We start from the raw sequence: 15,181 nt of genomic DNA, 5'->3' as shown, positions 1-15,181 counted from the left end.
GGATAAAAAATCAGGGACAGGCTTGTGGTAATACGTGGACCTGTCAGAGTGAGTCCAGAGGAGGGCCACAAAGATGCCCAGAGCACTGAAGCACCTCTCCTATGAAGACAGGCTGAGATAGTTGGGCTTTTTCAGTCTGGAGATGAAAAGACTCAGGGAAGACTTTATAACAGTTTTCCAGTACCTAAAGGGGACTTACAGGAAATGTGAAGAGGGAATTTTTACAACGGCATGTGGTGACAGAACCAGGGGGAATGGCTTTAAACTGAAAGAGTGGAGATTTAGATTAGATATGGAACGAATTCTTCCCTATGAGGGTGGTAAGATACTGGAACACATTGCCCAGAGAAGCTGTGGCTGCCCCATCCCTGGCAGTGTCCAAGGCCACACTGGACAGGGCTTTGAGCAGCCTGGTCTAGTGTGAGATGTCCCTGCCTGTAGCAGGGGGTTGGAACTAGATAATCTTTAACGTCCCTTCCAACCCAAACCATTCTATGATTCTATGAATATGAACAATGCTGGCCCTGAGTAAAACTGTGGGGCTGGTCCCTAGAGCTGGGACCCTGCAATAATGCTGAAGAGACAAGAGCCCAGGCAACACTGCTGTGGCTCTCCTTCCCCTCCCTGGACATGGTGGCTACATGCAGCTAAGCTGCCATCACTGGAACAGGGACTTCTGCTGCGGCCCTCCCCAGCAGTGCCATGCAATCAAGCGAGCTGGTGCTCTTCTGCACATCAGTCAAGGGAGAAAGGCAAGTCAAATACTGGCTTCAGTGATAAGAGCATCACCTTACCAGGACATTTGTATTTAAAGGTCAGACTCAGAAAACTCTTAAAGGCGGGCTAGGGAATGACCAAAAAAAGGCTTCACATGTGTGTTTCAATTACGTGTCTGCTAAATTTGTAGTCTCTGCCCACAAACAGTGAGGGGCTGCTTCTGCTGGTGCATATTCCCTGTGCCACTATTCTCTGCAGACAAACATGGCAGCCAAGCTCCCCCCATCTTGGATGACTGTGACACTACTTACAAAACTGGCCAGAATCCAGAGGAAAACCACTGGTGCCACTTCACACTAACTGGATCCATTTAAATGAGTAAAAAAGCAGCTACAGCCACAAGAGTAAAGTATCAATGTGGGAGGCAGATGCTGATTTTGATTCATTTGTAGTTCTGTCCTTGAGCTCAAAAAAATCCCCTTTGAAAGCTCACCATGCACAACCCTGGACTGTCTTCAGAGACCAGCATTAATAATAAATAAGTTGCTTAATATACAAACTGCTTCTCTGTATGTCTCAAAAACAATAGTAGGACATAACTGACATTCGTATCATTTTCTCATATTCACACAGGACAAGCCAACCCTGGACACATGCTTACAGACACTCATACATGCATTCATCTGGAAATAAATTACATTTTCTTCAACCTGGGATCAACTCATCTATTCTCCATAAACTCATCTTGTCCCTCACTTACTCTAACATGAAAAAGCCTTTAGAAACCCATGTCTGTCAGAGAAACACTTCCTCCCCTCAGCTTTTAAGAGATCTAAATCAGTGTAAATCTAGGTGCCACACTACGCTACGTAGTCCCGCTACTACTAAATCGCTGTATCTTCTATAGATACAGGTCCAGTATCTACAAAGACTTCAGGAACACTAGAACAGCATTTCCCCCACCACTAAAGAAGGGACGCTCGTAACTTCATAACAAATCAAATGACAATCGATGCTTACCTTCAAAAATTGAGTTAGTGAGAAGGAGTTGCTTTATATAAAAATGCCCCAGCAGATTTCCTCAGAATTGGGATGCAAAATACAATGTAATATAGATCCTTCTGTATTACAATTTATTCCACACAGCAGCTGGAGATATGCTGCTTTGTTTCGTTGCTTAAGAAGTTGGATACTAACTTTTATATCCCATTGTTCTAAAGGCATGATCCCTTGGGACCACAAGTCCAAGTGTGCGGAGCACTGATAGGGAAAGAGATCAGTAGTAAAAAAAGCCCTAAAAACAATGGGAATATGTTTTCCTTAATTTGGAAGATAATGCCAAAGAACTCCAACATCAGCAAAGCTCTTGAGAAAAGATGATCTCAAACTTCCTATGCAATAAAGTCTGTTTTAAGAGCCTGCAGTTCAAAGTGAATACTACCTTTCCATCAGTCACAACTTATCTTCAAGAGAAGAGGAGAACACTACCTCTGAGAATCACGAAGTGATTTTTGTTCTGGTTCAACTGTTATTTTTAAATTACTTTTCTGAATTGATGGAAGTTTGAAATGCTAGCCTGACCCATGGGAGGTAGCTAGCGCTGAATCAAGGCAGGCAAAAGCACAGCCAGCAACAGGATGCTGTGGGCTACCTTGTCAAGGGAGTGTGTGGCATGAGTGGGACACATTGTCTGCTTAGAGGACTGCACCCTCCCTTCCCATGGTGAGAGATTTTCAACTTCTGCAGTCTCCCAACAGGATGAATACAGAGTTAAGCCTTGCACCTCCCTGCTGTTCTCAGTTCTGCCAAATACCAGAACTTTCTAAAAACATTTACATCTACAGAACAGAAAAGAGCTTGGCACCAGTTCCACAGACAAGAATCTGAGTTTGCAGCTGACCAAAACTACATAATGTTATACTGCAAGAAGCAAACACTACCACAAGCATGGCCTGCGAGAGAGATGAGCTGCCCTGATGTAAAGGGTTAACCGATGTACAGGGGGGTTAGGGTTAAGCCGCTTGCTTAACCATGTTACTGCTTGTTCATGCTTATCGTCCTCGCCGTGTGTGTGCGTGCTAGAACAAGATGTAAGGACATGGCTATTGTTAAGAGGTAGGGACTGTGACTTGGTTCCCATTCTTTGGGCATCCAGACCGGCTAAAACTGGCTCTACGGTTTGGACAATGACCAAGTCACCAAGAAGCAGGCGCAATGACTACGGGTAAAAAGTTCAGGCTCGAGGAAGATTCATTTACTTCATCTTCAGACCCTCGCCCACGAAAACCAGGAGGCACCGTGCAAGTGCAAAGGACCTTTTACCTCATTATAATACAAAGCGGGGATAGGACATGAATATGTATAGTGTGTTGTGTAACCTCATGAATATGTAATAATTTAGAGGATAAAAATGGAGAAGAACCACACTGGGGTACGCATGCCTTTGGAGGAGCGATCCCCCATGTGTCTCAGCGCTGAATAAAGCATATCTACTTTACAACTTTAACAAGTTGTGGAGTCCATCCATGCATCAATTTGGCAAGCCAGCCAGGAGATCTCTGTTCGGCTGCAGGACCGGCTGAGGGGTGGACATCCTAGGCACCCCAGGCCTTTTGCCTGTAGGAGCTCCGCCTCTTGTCCACTCACTGCAGGGACAGACAACAACCTGTGCTGGCTGCAAAAATGGTATGCTTGTAATTTATGTTTGCAATTTAGGGGGCCTATAAGCCATACACGTGGCCCAGGGCTGCTGGTAAGGTGCACAGAGACATCTGGCGTACAGTGTAGTTCCCCTTGGCAGGTAGGGCTTGCAAGCAGGCTGGGGATTCCTTGACTACTGGAGCAGCCGCTAGCGATCCTGGTGGTGGATCAGGTGAGTCCAGGGACTCATTGACCGCTGGAGCGGCCGCTAGCGATCCTGGTGGTGGTTCAGGTGAGTCCAGGGACTCATTGACCGCTGGAGCGGCCACTAGCGATCCTGGTGGTGGATCAGGTGAGTCCAGGGACTCACTGACTGCTGGAGTGGCCGCTAGCGATCCTAGTGGTGGATCGGGTGAGTCCAAGGACTCGTCGGCCGACGGGGTGGCCATAAACCAGGCGAGTCCGGGTCTCCGCTGCATCCCAGGTTTTGGGAGCCAGGATGGACCTCCTAATGACTGTGTAGGAAGCAGGAGAAAAGAGTTTGGCACCAGTTCCACAGACAAGAATCTGGGTTTGCAACTGACCAACACTACATAATGTTACACTACAAGAAGCAAACACTACACAAGCACGGCCTGCGAGAGAGATGAGCTGCCCAATCAGAGGGAGGCCTGGACTGGTCAGTTTGGACACTTGCAGGGAAGGCCCACTGATCAGCTGGAGAGATCTCAAGGAACATGAAAGCCACCAGAGGTCTAGAAAACATGACCTAGGAGGAAAGACTAAGTCACATTAGAAAAAGTTTTCGAAATTTCAGCTAATAAATCACCACACTGTCCAACCCAGAGAGGTAGAACATCAACTACTGCAGACAGCAATTAGCACTGACATCTACCAGGAGTGACACCACTACACAGCTTGTTCTCCCTAGGGCCTGGCATATAGGTCCTTTGTAGCCCTACATCCTCTCATTAGTGCAAAGTTTTAGGTTATTATGTGAAAACAAATGTTGACAAATTCCATTTCATGACAAAACAGCTATGCAGTAACAAAATCTTGAAAGTTTACCAGCCCAAGATACAAAAGCTTCAATCACAAGTTACCTGGGTGATGGGCGGTGTCAGAAAAAGATAAATGCACCTTTTCCAGGCTTATTGCAAGCAAAAAACATTTTACATAGCAAGGCACTCTGAGAAGGTTCCTCACAGCCCTACTCCCTGCACAGGACTCACAGCTATACATGCATGTGCTCAGACCCTCAGTGGAATACAGCTTCAAAGCCTTCTGAAAAATCACTCAAGTGGATATGCTAATGCTGCAGATCTTAACAGACCATCCCAAATTAAGAAAATTACAGCTTTACACTATCAGTAACATGAGCACTATTAGAGCACAGACAGTTTGATGTCAGTGACTTAAGTCAGGACAATCTGACACAAGGCAAGGAAAATCTAATTCTCTTGCCCTGGTGAAAACAAGCATAGTTCACCTATGGATGGAAAGCTAATGATTTAGCAACTGTTTTAAGAATGTAAATGTTATTATGCCCTGAGGAATGGCAGCCATTCACTAGAATTATACTTTTATATCTACCTTTCCTTAAAAAGCTGTTCAAATGCCCTTAAGCTGTCTGGAAGAGAACAGCACTTAGCTCCACATGCACAAGCCTGGACTGCATGCAGTGTTATTCTCAGCAGCTTATGTCATATGTTCAGATATTTGGCATTTATTCATGTACCCCCCTACACACAGTTCCTGCCAAATAGTGCCAGGACCACACTAGAGACATTCACAGTGGCTGGCTAGCCTCAAGAGACGTTCACAATTGTACCAAACACTGTAATTTCACAGTCGTGAATGTACTGAACAGAGGAGCCACACAAAGAATTAAAATGTGATGCTGTAATTTTCTAAACCAATACAAGCACTGTTGGCTCCCTCTGGTGCTAAATATACTGTAGTGTTACATTCTAACCACCAGAGAAGTAAGGCAATGATATAATCCCATTATTTTGTACAGTAGGTGACAGACATTCTAGTAATAAGTGTTGCAGCAGCAGCAGATTTTCTCCTGCAGATAAAATCCGTAAGTCCTTATTCACAGCCTGTACCAATAGTTCTTATCTGGAGAAAATAAGACACACACCTTGAAGAACTGACATAGCGATCCCATACACACACACACATCAGGCTCCCTTCCTCACGCCACATTTTAGCTTCCTAAAAGCAGTTCCCATCTCGTTTTTTAAGAGCAGACTTAAAAACCATCCTCAGGCTATAATTCATTAGATTGGCAGTGATCCCTACAGTAGTTTTAAAAAGCTAACCCAAACCCACTTTTAAAACCACCTGTTTATGCTACTGTGTACGTTTAAAATATGCATTTGCTATGCTGGACAGACTACATAACGCAAATCTTTTTAACTAATCTATTATTAAATCTGCTGTTCAACACAGTGTATAGAATAAAAATCAAGCCACTTGTTGTAGTCAGAGACGCAAGTGGCTGTTTGGGTTTTTTAAACATTCTATTCACAGCTTTGACCTTCCAGTGACACACCAAAGTACCCAAGCACGATGACTTGCATGGTAAGCATTATTCATTGAATCACTGCATCATTTTTAACAACTATTTGAAACTTGCTTGCAGCTGTTCCAAACTGCTACATTTCTGATGCAAAGCAAGGAAGTTTAAAAATCTAATTCGGAAGGGCTGGGTTTTTGTTGCTTTTATATCATTGTGTGGAAAGAAAGGAAGCAGGCAGAAGGTTTCGTTTTCCTTCCCCGGCACCTCTTCCCTTTCTCAACAAGATAAAAGTAGAAAAGGTTAAGGATACTGCTGACGCCAACCTTATGACGTTTAACCATGCCAAGTGCAAGGTCCTACAGCTGGGTTGGAGCAATCCCAGGCACAGCTACAGGTTGGGCAGAGAAGAGATTCAGAGCAGCCCTGCAGAGAAGGACTTGGGGGTGTTGGTCGATGAGAAAATGAACATGAGCCGGCAGTGTGCGCTCGCAGCCCAGAAAGCCAACTGTATCCTGGGCTGCATCAAGAGGAGTGTGACCAGCAGGTCGAAGGAGGTGATCCTGCCTCTCTACTCTGCTCTCGTGAGACCTCACTTGGAGTATTGTGTGCAGTTCTGGTGTCCTCAACATAAAAAGGACATGGAACTGTTGGAAAAAGTCCAGAGGAGGGCCACGAGGATGATCAGGGGGCTGGAGCACCTCCCGTATGAAGAGAGGCTGAGAAAGTTGGGGCTGTTCAGCCTGGAGAAGAGAAGGCTGCGTGGAGACCTCATAGCAGCCTTCCAGTATCTGAAGGGGGCCTACAAGGATGCAAGAGAGGGTCTCTTCATCAGGGGCTGTAGCGACAGGACAAGGGGTAATGGGGTTCAAACTTAAACAGGGGAAGTTTAGATTGGATATAAGGAGGAAGTTCTTTAAGGATGGTGAGGCACTGGAATGGGTTGCCCAGGGAGGTTGTGAATGCTCCATCCCTGGCTGTGTTCAAGGCCAGGTTGGACAGAGCCTTGGGTGACATGGTTTAGTGTGTGGTGTCCCTGCCCATGGCAGGGGGGTTGGAACTAGATGATCTTAAGGTCCTTTCCAACCCTAACTATTCTATGATTCTATGATACAGAGCCTCCATTTCCTACTTATCAGCAGATTTAAGCACCGCCATGCAGAACAAGGTGTGTGGTGTGATGTTAATCTCCTCCACCTCCTGGATTAGCAGCACCCTACTGTAATTCCCAATAGAAGAGAGTTTAACCTTAAAAAAAATGGGTAATGTCCCTGTGATTGAAAGTGAGGCTGGAAACAAGGGCAAGAGAAAGGTGTTCTTGATATGCTTGTTTTCATCCAGCTGTTCCTTGTACCTGTCAGCAGCAAACAGCTGGGGCTGGAGCACCATGCCGGCTGCTAACCTGCTCCAACAGCTTCCAGACAGCTTCTGTCTAGCCACAATTAAACAAGTCTTGCAGGCATCCTCCAGTTACCAGTTTGTAAATTCACCATGAGATATGGCTACACCTTTTAAAACTCCATGAAAACCACAGGTACGAAAGGGTCTTCTCCACAAACACCTACTACCAAACCCCAGTCAAGAGAAGAATTCCTCCTCCGCTTCCTGAAAGCATAAATTCTATAATTTAACTACCACCATATTGAATCCTAATTAACCACACTTTAGCAAACTTGATATTTTTATTTTTAGTCACCATTTCGAAATAAACTCAAATTTTGAAAAGAAGTTTATAAGCACAGTAAGACCAGGAGCTGGAAGACCTAGATTTACTCTCAAACATCATCTTGACTCTCAGTGCAAAGCCTGGGTCCCCAAATGTTAAATATGGGTAATATCAAAATTTTCCCTTACCTTGAAGAAAGGTAGTATTCACAGTTAAGTTTTATTAATACCCATCTAGTAAGAAATGTAACACCAGTGCTTTATAATGGGGCACTATTTGTAGGAGTTTGAGCACCAGCTATGAACTGTTTTCTCCATGAGTGAAACCAAAATTATTTTGTCAAAGAAAACACTACCTTCTGTTAAAATTAAAAATTATCTCTTTAAATACTAAACATTATTTTATACTAATTTTAAATAATACAAATCATGTATTTCATGTGATTTTATTTAATTCTAAACCAGTAACTTTTAAGGCAAATGTTTTTCCTAAATGTAGACTCAATATTAAAAAAGAGCTTTTTCTGTATTATTATACAGCATTATTATAATTTATAACATGCTTAACTGTAACACCAAGTGTACTTAAAGGAAATGCCTGTAACATCACTAAGTGGTCTTCGTTTCGCTTCAGTAGCTTCTAGGGGGCATTCTGCCTTTTCAGAGGAATGAAAACGAATCATCTTAACCAACTTCTGGTCAGAAATCCAGAAAGAACAGTATTAATTATTGTTAAGTCACACAAATGTATTACTTGTACATAAAAAGAAGCAGCACACGGCCAGTGGATATCAAGAAATAGCTTTTCTTCCTCAACATGGACAGTATCGTGTAAAGTTAGCAGGCAACTAGGTTACAAGCTGTCACTTCAGAAACTTTGCCATTGCCTGTAAACACCTTTCCAGTGTGAAAAGAATAATGTGAACTGCCTCTGTAGTTGCCACTGGATAACAAGCCTTCATGTAGAGTGCAGAGGATTATATGCTCAGCAGAGACACCAAAGACTGCTGCTAGCCATCATGAGCGACGTACTTCCAAATGCTGCTCACAACTTGGGCCCCAAGAGGCGGGCTGCAGCAGTTATTAGTGGGCTACATAATGGGCTACAGCATTAATACTGATACAGCAAGCCTGAAAAAACCCACTGTAATTTAGACAGCCTTTAAGCAGTTGATCAAAAGGGTCTGACAGGAGATCTAAACAACAGTTAAAGGATATTTCCATTTTAACTGATTATCCGCTTGGAAGATCACCACCCCTGCAAGAGGGCTGACAGACTGGGATGGTGTGACCATGCTACAGCCCCTGCAGCTAGTACCTTTGTGTACCATCTTCAGCTGCAGAGGCAGGTAAATGCACACTAAGCGTCTCGTCAAACTGAGTAAGCTGATGCCAAGCATTATCACTACAGTGCCAGCAGAGTCACTGGACAGATTTCCAGGGGACAGAAACACCTTAAACCACAGCATTTCCTCGCTCCATTGCAATAGAGGAAGGAAAAGATCTTGCTCAAACATAATCCTTCTGATCCCAAAGTAAATTATGCCCAAATTTTCTACCCATTAGAAGAAAGGAACTGCTACATGAAGTATAAAAACATTCATAATGGATGCCTGACATTCCTCTGATCAACACACAACTGCTTTACACAGCTCTCCTCATGCTGTGGAGCAAACTATCAATAAGAGGATACAACTATTTCAAGATCAACCACTCTTCTCTCAGCCATGAGCCAAGACTTTATTATTGAAACACAGACTGAGCCAAATGATACTTACATCAAATATGTAAGTGTCCTTCTTAAATGTCCTACAAGCAAACTCAGCCCTTGCACATTTTCTGGGTTAAGGCCTCATTTATCCAAACATCAAGAACTCCTACAAGGATTAGCTCTCACGTATGTATAAATATGTATTGTATAAATACATGGACCGGAACCTAGCAACTTTATTGAGTAAGCACCTCTCCTGCAAGTCAGTTTCTACATCATAGCTTTTACATCATCTAACCAGTGCAGCAGGAGCTCTGAGCAGGTTACTCACCGATCGATCACAATCTCCTTTTGTCTTAGCAGACCCTCTTTAATTTTCATTAGAGATTCCCAGTTGCTGAAGTCCTGATAGCCGGTAGTTGGGTAACTCTGACGAGATGTTCCACTTGGAACCTGCATAAAATAATTGTAAAATTAGCCTCCAAAACAACAGAGGTAAATAATATCCTAGATATCTATCTGGACATTTATAAGGCGGTTTGCTGTTTCAGACACCTTACAATTGTTTTTCAGCTTAATTCAGATTTGCTTTATGTAAAATAATCTTATTTACAAAAAAGTTTCTTGAAACAAACTTCAGCCCAGTACCAGTGATTTAAAACATTTTATCTTTTTTTTTTGTTTTTTTTTAATTATTTTACATAATTACAACAAACATCACAAAATGTTCAGGTCCTGCTGCAATTCTTCTAAGCACTGCAAACAAGATGGCTTGATAGCTTTAGACCTGCTGGTAACTGCAGATAACTGTTACCATTCACTTGCTTGACTCCCATCTGTAACTTTAGCATACAGAAAAAAGAGAAATTCTCCTTGATGTGTGTACATTTAAAGTAGAGAATATGGGAATACAGTTCTGGTTAAATTCTGTTTCCAACATGAAAGTTTCACAACTAACAGGTTTCAGGCTTTCCATCCATCTTCACAAAAGCCAGGCTATGTGCCTTACAACGAATGGAGGACCACAGTAGAACTTAATATGAACCAACAACATTATGGTTCGGAAGAAAAGTAAACAACTAACTAGGATGTGTTATCAGGAAAATTTTTATACTCAAACATAAAAAGTATTACAAATATTTGTATCAGGAATCCACATAAGGAAAGGTTTTAGTTAGAACTTTCGTGACCAGAATGAGGGATCCCAGCAACAGCTACCATGAAGTATCATCATCCTCCACCAGTTTTTTTAATCCTGAAGAGAAGACTTTTTTTTTTTATTACCTGGGAGGCACCCTGGCCTATCTTGCCTTTTTAAGTTTTTGGAAGAAAGCAGAAGGAAAAACATGAAAAATAAAATATTTTATTATTTTAAATAGATTTTAGGCTGTTTTTACCTGAACTGCTCTAAAATGTTTTAAATTTAATTTGAAATTACAATAAACTGTATTAAGACCAAGACATATCATCAGCAATTAAAATCAGGTAAACAACTGTCAAGCAGGCCATGCTTCTTCCTGTGAATTTTAACACTGAATGAAGAGAATTCATTGCATAAAAACCTCAAACCATAATGTGCTGGTCAGGAACCAACTCCTGACAGCTGTGGTCTTGTCTGTAAGTTGAGAAAGTACTTTTTTCTCCCCATTCAGTCTAGCTCAGTCCAATCCCTAGCTTGTCCACTAATAAAATGGACAGAAACACATTTTCCATATTTTGATCATAACTTAAAACCAGAGACAATGACTTACTAGCTTTAAAATATTTCAAGCCTGTCAGACACACTCCTCTTCCCCTAATCCTGGGATAAACAGTGCATTTTGAGGAAAAGTAAAGTAATATTAAATTGAAATTTTATCTTTAAATGGTTCACTGATTTATAGAATCATAGAATGGTTTGGGTTGGAAAGGACCTTAAGATTATCTAGTTCCAACCCCCCTGCCATGGGCAGGGACACCACACACTAAACCATGTCACCCAAGGCTCTGTCCAACCTGGCCTTGAACACAGCCAGGGATGGAGCATTCACAACCTCCCTGGGCAACCCATTCCAGTGCCTCACCATCCTTAAAGAACTTCCTCCTTATATCCAATCTAAACTTCCCCTGTTTAAGTTTGAACCCCATTACCCCTTGTCCTGTCGCTACAGCCCCTGATGAAGAGACCCTCTCTTGCATCCTTGTAGGCCCCCTTCAGATCCTGGAAGGCTGCTATGAGGTCTCCACGCAGCCTTCTCTTCTCCAGGCTGAACAGCCCCAACTTTCTCAGCCCCTTTTCATACAGGAGGTGCTCCAGTCCCCTGATCATCCTCGTGGCCCTCCTCTGGACTTGTTCCAACAGTTCCATCTCCTTTTTATGTTGAGGACACCAGAACTGCACACAATACTCCAAGTGAGGTCTCACGAGAGCAGAGTAGAGAGGCAGGATCACCTCCTTCCACCTGCTGGTCACGCTTCTTTTGATGCAGCCCCGAATACATTTGGCTTTCTGGACTGCAAGCACATGCTGCTGGCTCATATGACTATGGTTAATATTTCTTGTTCCATGGTCATTCATAACTACATCCCCCAAGCAATAAGACCAACAGAAAGCATTTGAAAATTCACTCAAATGTGGTGCCTAAAGAAAAGCACCTATACAACTGCTTACTGCAAGCACATTCTAGGTTTGAAAGTTTTGTGGGAATAAAATCTGTAGCATCTGCAATTTCTGGTAAGTCAGTTCATTAAACCTATGGTTGTTCAAGGAAGTTATGTTAGAGATGGCACTGTGCTCTACTGGGAGGCAAGGAATGGCAAAGCTAAGTGCTGCCAGGATTGAGATCTACTCATTTGTGATGGATTTAACAGCTGTCTTGCTTCATCTTTCATGCACAATGACCAATATTACCATTTAAAAAAAAATCGTAAATCAGTGGCATCACCTTAGCTCCTTTTTGTTTGGACAGTGGTCTAACAAGACTTCGGAAAGATACCAAGCCATGATTCTTCCTGTAAGTAATACATGTGCAGAGCCTTTAAGGATCAATGAATCTAAATTTAACCTTGCCTGGGTCACTCAAACCAGACCAGATAAACTTCAAAGTCGTGTTTGGTGCTTACAGAATACTTTAGGATTGTCACATATTGTTTTGTATTACAGTTATCCACATGACTGGCTGAATTAACAGACACCAGCTCAAAACTATTTCAGTGAAAGTCTCCTAGTCACAGATGCCATGTCATGCAATAAAAAGTGACAACACCAGGAACTATCACTGTACACTGTGTCATGAATTTTTTTCCTTTGCTTCTCCCCACTACAGTGCTGAAGAACGCTTTTCTGTATCCTCCTCAACAGCATTACATCAAAGCCAAAAAAAAAAAGAGAAACAGTCCTTAATGCAGTTGGGATTAGATAAGTTTCAGAGCCAGAAATTCCATCTCTACCCAAAAGAAACAACCCATAAGGGTTTGACATGATAAACAAGAAATATATGGCTTTATAAAGCCAATCAACCCATTTATTGAACAAGGTGAATTTTGTCTTTAAGATTAAACTACAGAAACGAAGAGATTAAACACAACTATTTAAATATGAACCCATCTTAACTGAAAACATTCTAGAAGTTATCAGTGGTTCTCTAGCAAAACTCATCAAAGGAAGCCCCTTACTTCAATCTAGCACCTTTGCAAACTTAATAGTTTGCCCTAAAATTAGAAGGAAACTCTTCAACTTTGGTACAATAAGTGCTCATACAAGAAGCCAGTTAAACATTGAAGCTGCTGAAAACCAAGGCAAGAAGTTTTGCGAAGTTAAGAACAGACTAGTATTTTGTCCATTAAATGCTACTAGTAGTGTTGGTTTGGCTTTTAACCTACCATATAAGACCTCCTTAGCTGACTGACTGAGGTGCTTTTGCCTTTGGAATATAGCTAATCTTATGGAGTATATACATACGTAACAACAAATAGAATATTTTGTATTATAACCATGTGCTTCAGTTTGTCACTCTGAACAGACAAAAACAACAACAAAAAAAATTGTCTCTGATATCATGTTTCAGCCAATTAAAAAAAAAAAATGCTAAAATTACTTCTTAGCACTTCCAAGAATTACAAGACACTTGACTCATTTATGAGCATGTGGTGTTGGCTACTCCAAACAGCTTTCTAGCTGCTTTGAATGGTGTGGGAACATACAAGTGGTCCATTTACAGTCAAGTATTTTGTCTCCCAAGTACATAAAGCCAAATAATGAGAGTAAGATACACTTTTAGGACTCACACACAGAAACCCATACACAACTACAAGTCCTCAACTTGAATTCTGCAGAGCTACAAAGCAAAATATCAGCTTCTTTTCCATGTGCCCTATAAAATACAACTATTTTTGTCACCTGGCACCTTTTCCAAGAGTTATCAGCCTTGGACTGAGAACATCTGCTCAGTTAAAACAGTATCCTTTGCACAGTGCCATCCAAAGGTCCCCACTAGCTCGTTTTTCGACAAGGGCTTGGCCCTGACTTTCACAACCTGGCAAGCCTTCAAGTCACTGCTGAGGCACAGCTAGCTGCTGGGGGAAAAACATATTAAGAAAATCTTTCCTATGTTAGCCTATATGCAAATATTTATTACCAGAACACACATTACTGACTGATTCAATCAAGTTTCTTAACAGTGAGAAAATAATTTTTCTCTGGACAACGACATTTGAATAAGTTAGGACAATCATGGCTGGGGCTTTAACTGTGCTAATCAAAATAATCTTCTCCAAACATGCTTGTCATTTCAGCCTAAAGCAGTTCAGTGTCTCAGCACAGAGTAGCACAGCATTCCCTGTAGTATGCTGTATTAGAAAGTTAAGGTGTAGTCCAAAAATGACAAAGTAATAGCTAATCTCACAGAATCATGGAATTACCGAATCACAGAATGGTTGAGATTGGAAAGTACCTTAAAGCTCATCTAGCTCCAAGCCTCCTGCCATGGGCAGGAACACCTTTCACTAGACCAGGTTGCTCAAAAGCAGCAATGGATTTTAATAGTTTTTTTCCTTGAAAGTTGCAGTTTAAATAATTTAGCACTATCTCTACTACAGCTGTAAAGTTTTCACAGTCCATTACTAACAGCGAGGAGAGCAACAAAAGTTATGCAAAGTAAATGATCCCTTTCGGACAACTGCCTGTGCTGTCCTGCTACCATTAACCCCACTCTGCAGGTATCATACTTCTCTCTCTGCATTTTACAGGCATTCGGTATTCAGGAGAAAGAGAATTCCTTAGCAGCAGCTAATCCAAAGCAAAGAATTTGCACAACCAATGTTAGCAAGAGCACAAATGGTTCCTTTTATTCATCTGACAGTGGAGGAAAGGAATGGGAGTGTCGGTACAGAATTGTCTTCCCAGGTTGTGCCTCAGGGACAAAGCACTTGCCCTACCATCTCACTGAGCAATGAGGGAGGAAAAAGAGGTGGATGTGGCATCAGCAAGCCCAAATGGACTATTATCACAGAGAAGCCTCTTGCTCTTTGCTTCCCTGTGATAGGAAAAGGATTAGATCTGTAAAGGCAGAGCAGCCATCCTTGATGAGCTCTGCAGCTGCTCCCCTCTCTGGGTAAGAAAGAAGGGTTTACCCATTGCTTCCTTCCCACCCAGATTTCCTCCTAACATCAGGCTGAGTGATCCAGTTCAACAGCAACCTTAATTCAGATAACCCCGAGGACCATCCATCTTCTTGCTGGAAAATCAAGACAGGGCTAGGGGCTCTCATGCAGGAAAGCTGAAAGGAGGCAGCAACCATGGAATCAGGCCTTAATTTCACATCACTTTACAAGGAAGGCAAGAAATCATTTCTACAGAAAGTGCCTACTAGAAGGAATAGCCACAAAGCAGCATCACAACAGACTCCCAGATGGTTAAAAACAAGGCAATGGACCTAGTCAAGAAA

At 42.2% G+C, this 15,181-nt stretch overlaps 1 protein-coding gene across 1 annotated transcript in view; it reads right to left on the bottom strand.

Moving 5' to 3' along the window:
- CEP85L (centrosomal protein 85L) overlaps positions 1-15,181 on the bottom strand; it is a 114,259-nt gene that overhangs the window by 21,758 nt on the left and 77,320 nt on the right. The window contains exon 4 of the mRNA XM_080614542.1: positions 9,589-9,710. Within this exon, the coding sequence (XP_080470668.1) occupies positions 9,589-9,710 (122 nt within the window). The remainder of the gene's footprint in view (positions 1-9,588; positions 9,711-15,181) is intronic.

This window comes from Psittacula echo, assembly GCF_963264785.1.
Source record: "Psittacula echo genome assembly, chromosome: 4".
Taxonomy (NCBI): Eukaryota; Metazoa; Chordata; class Aves; order Psittaciformes; family Psittacidae; genus Psittacula; species Psittacula echo.
This window is presented reverse-complemented; position numbering and strand designations above follow the sequence as displayed.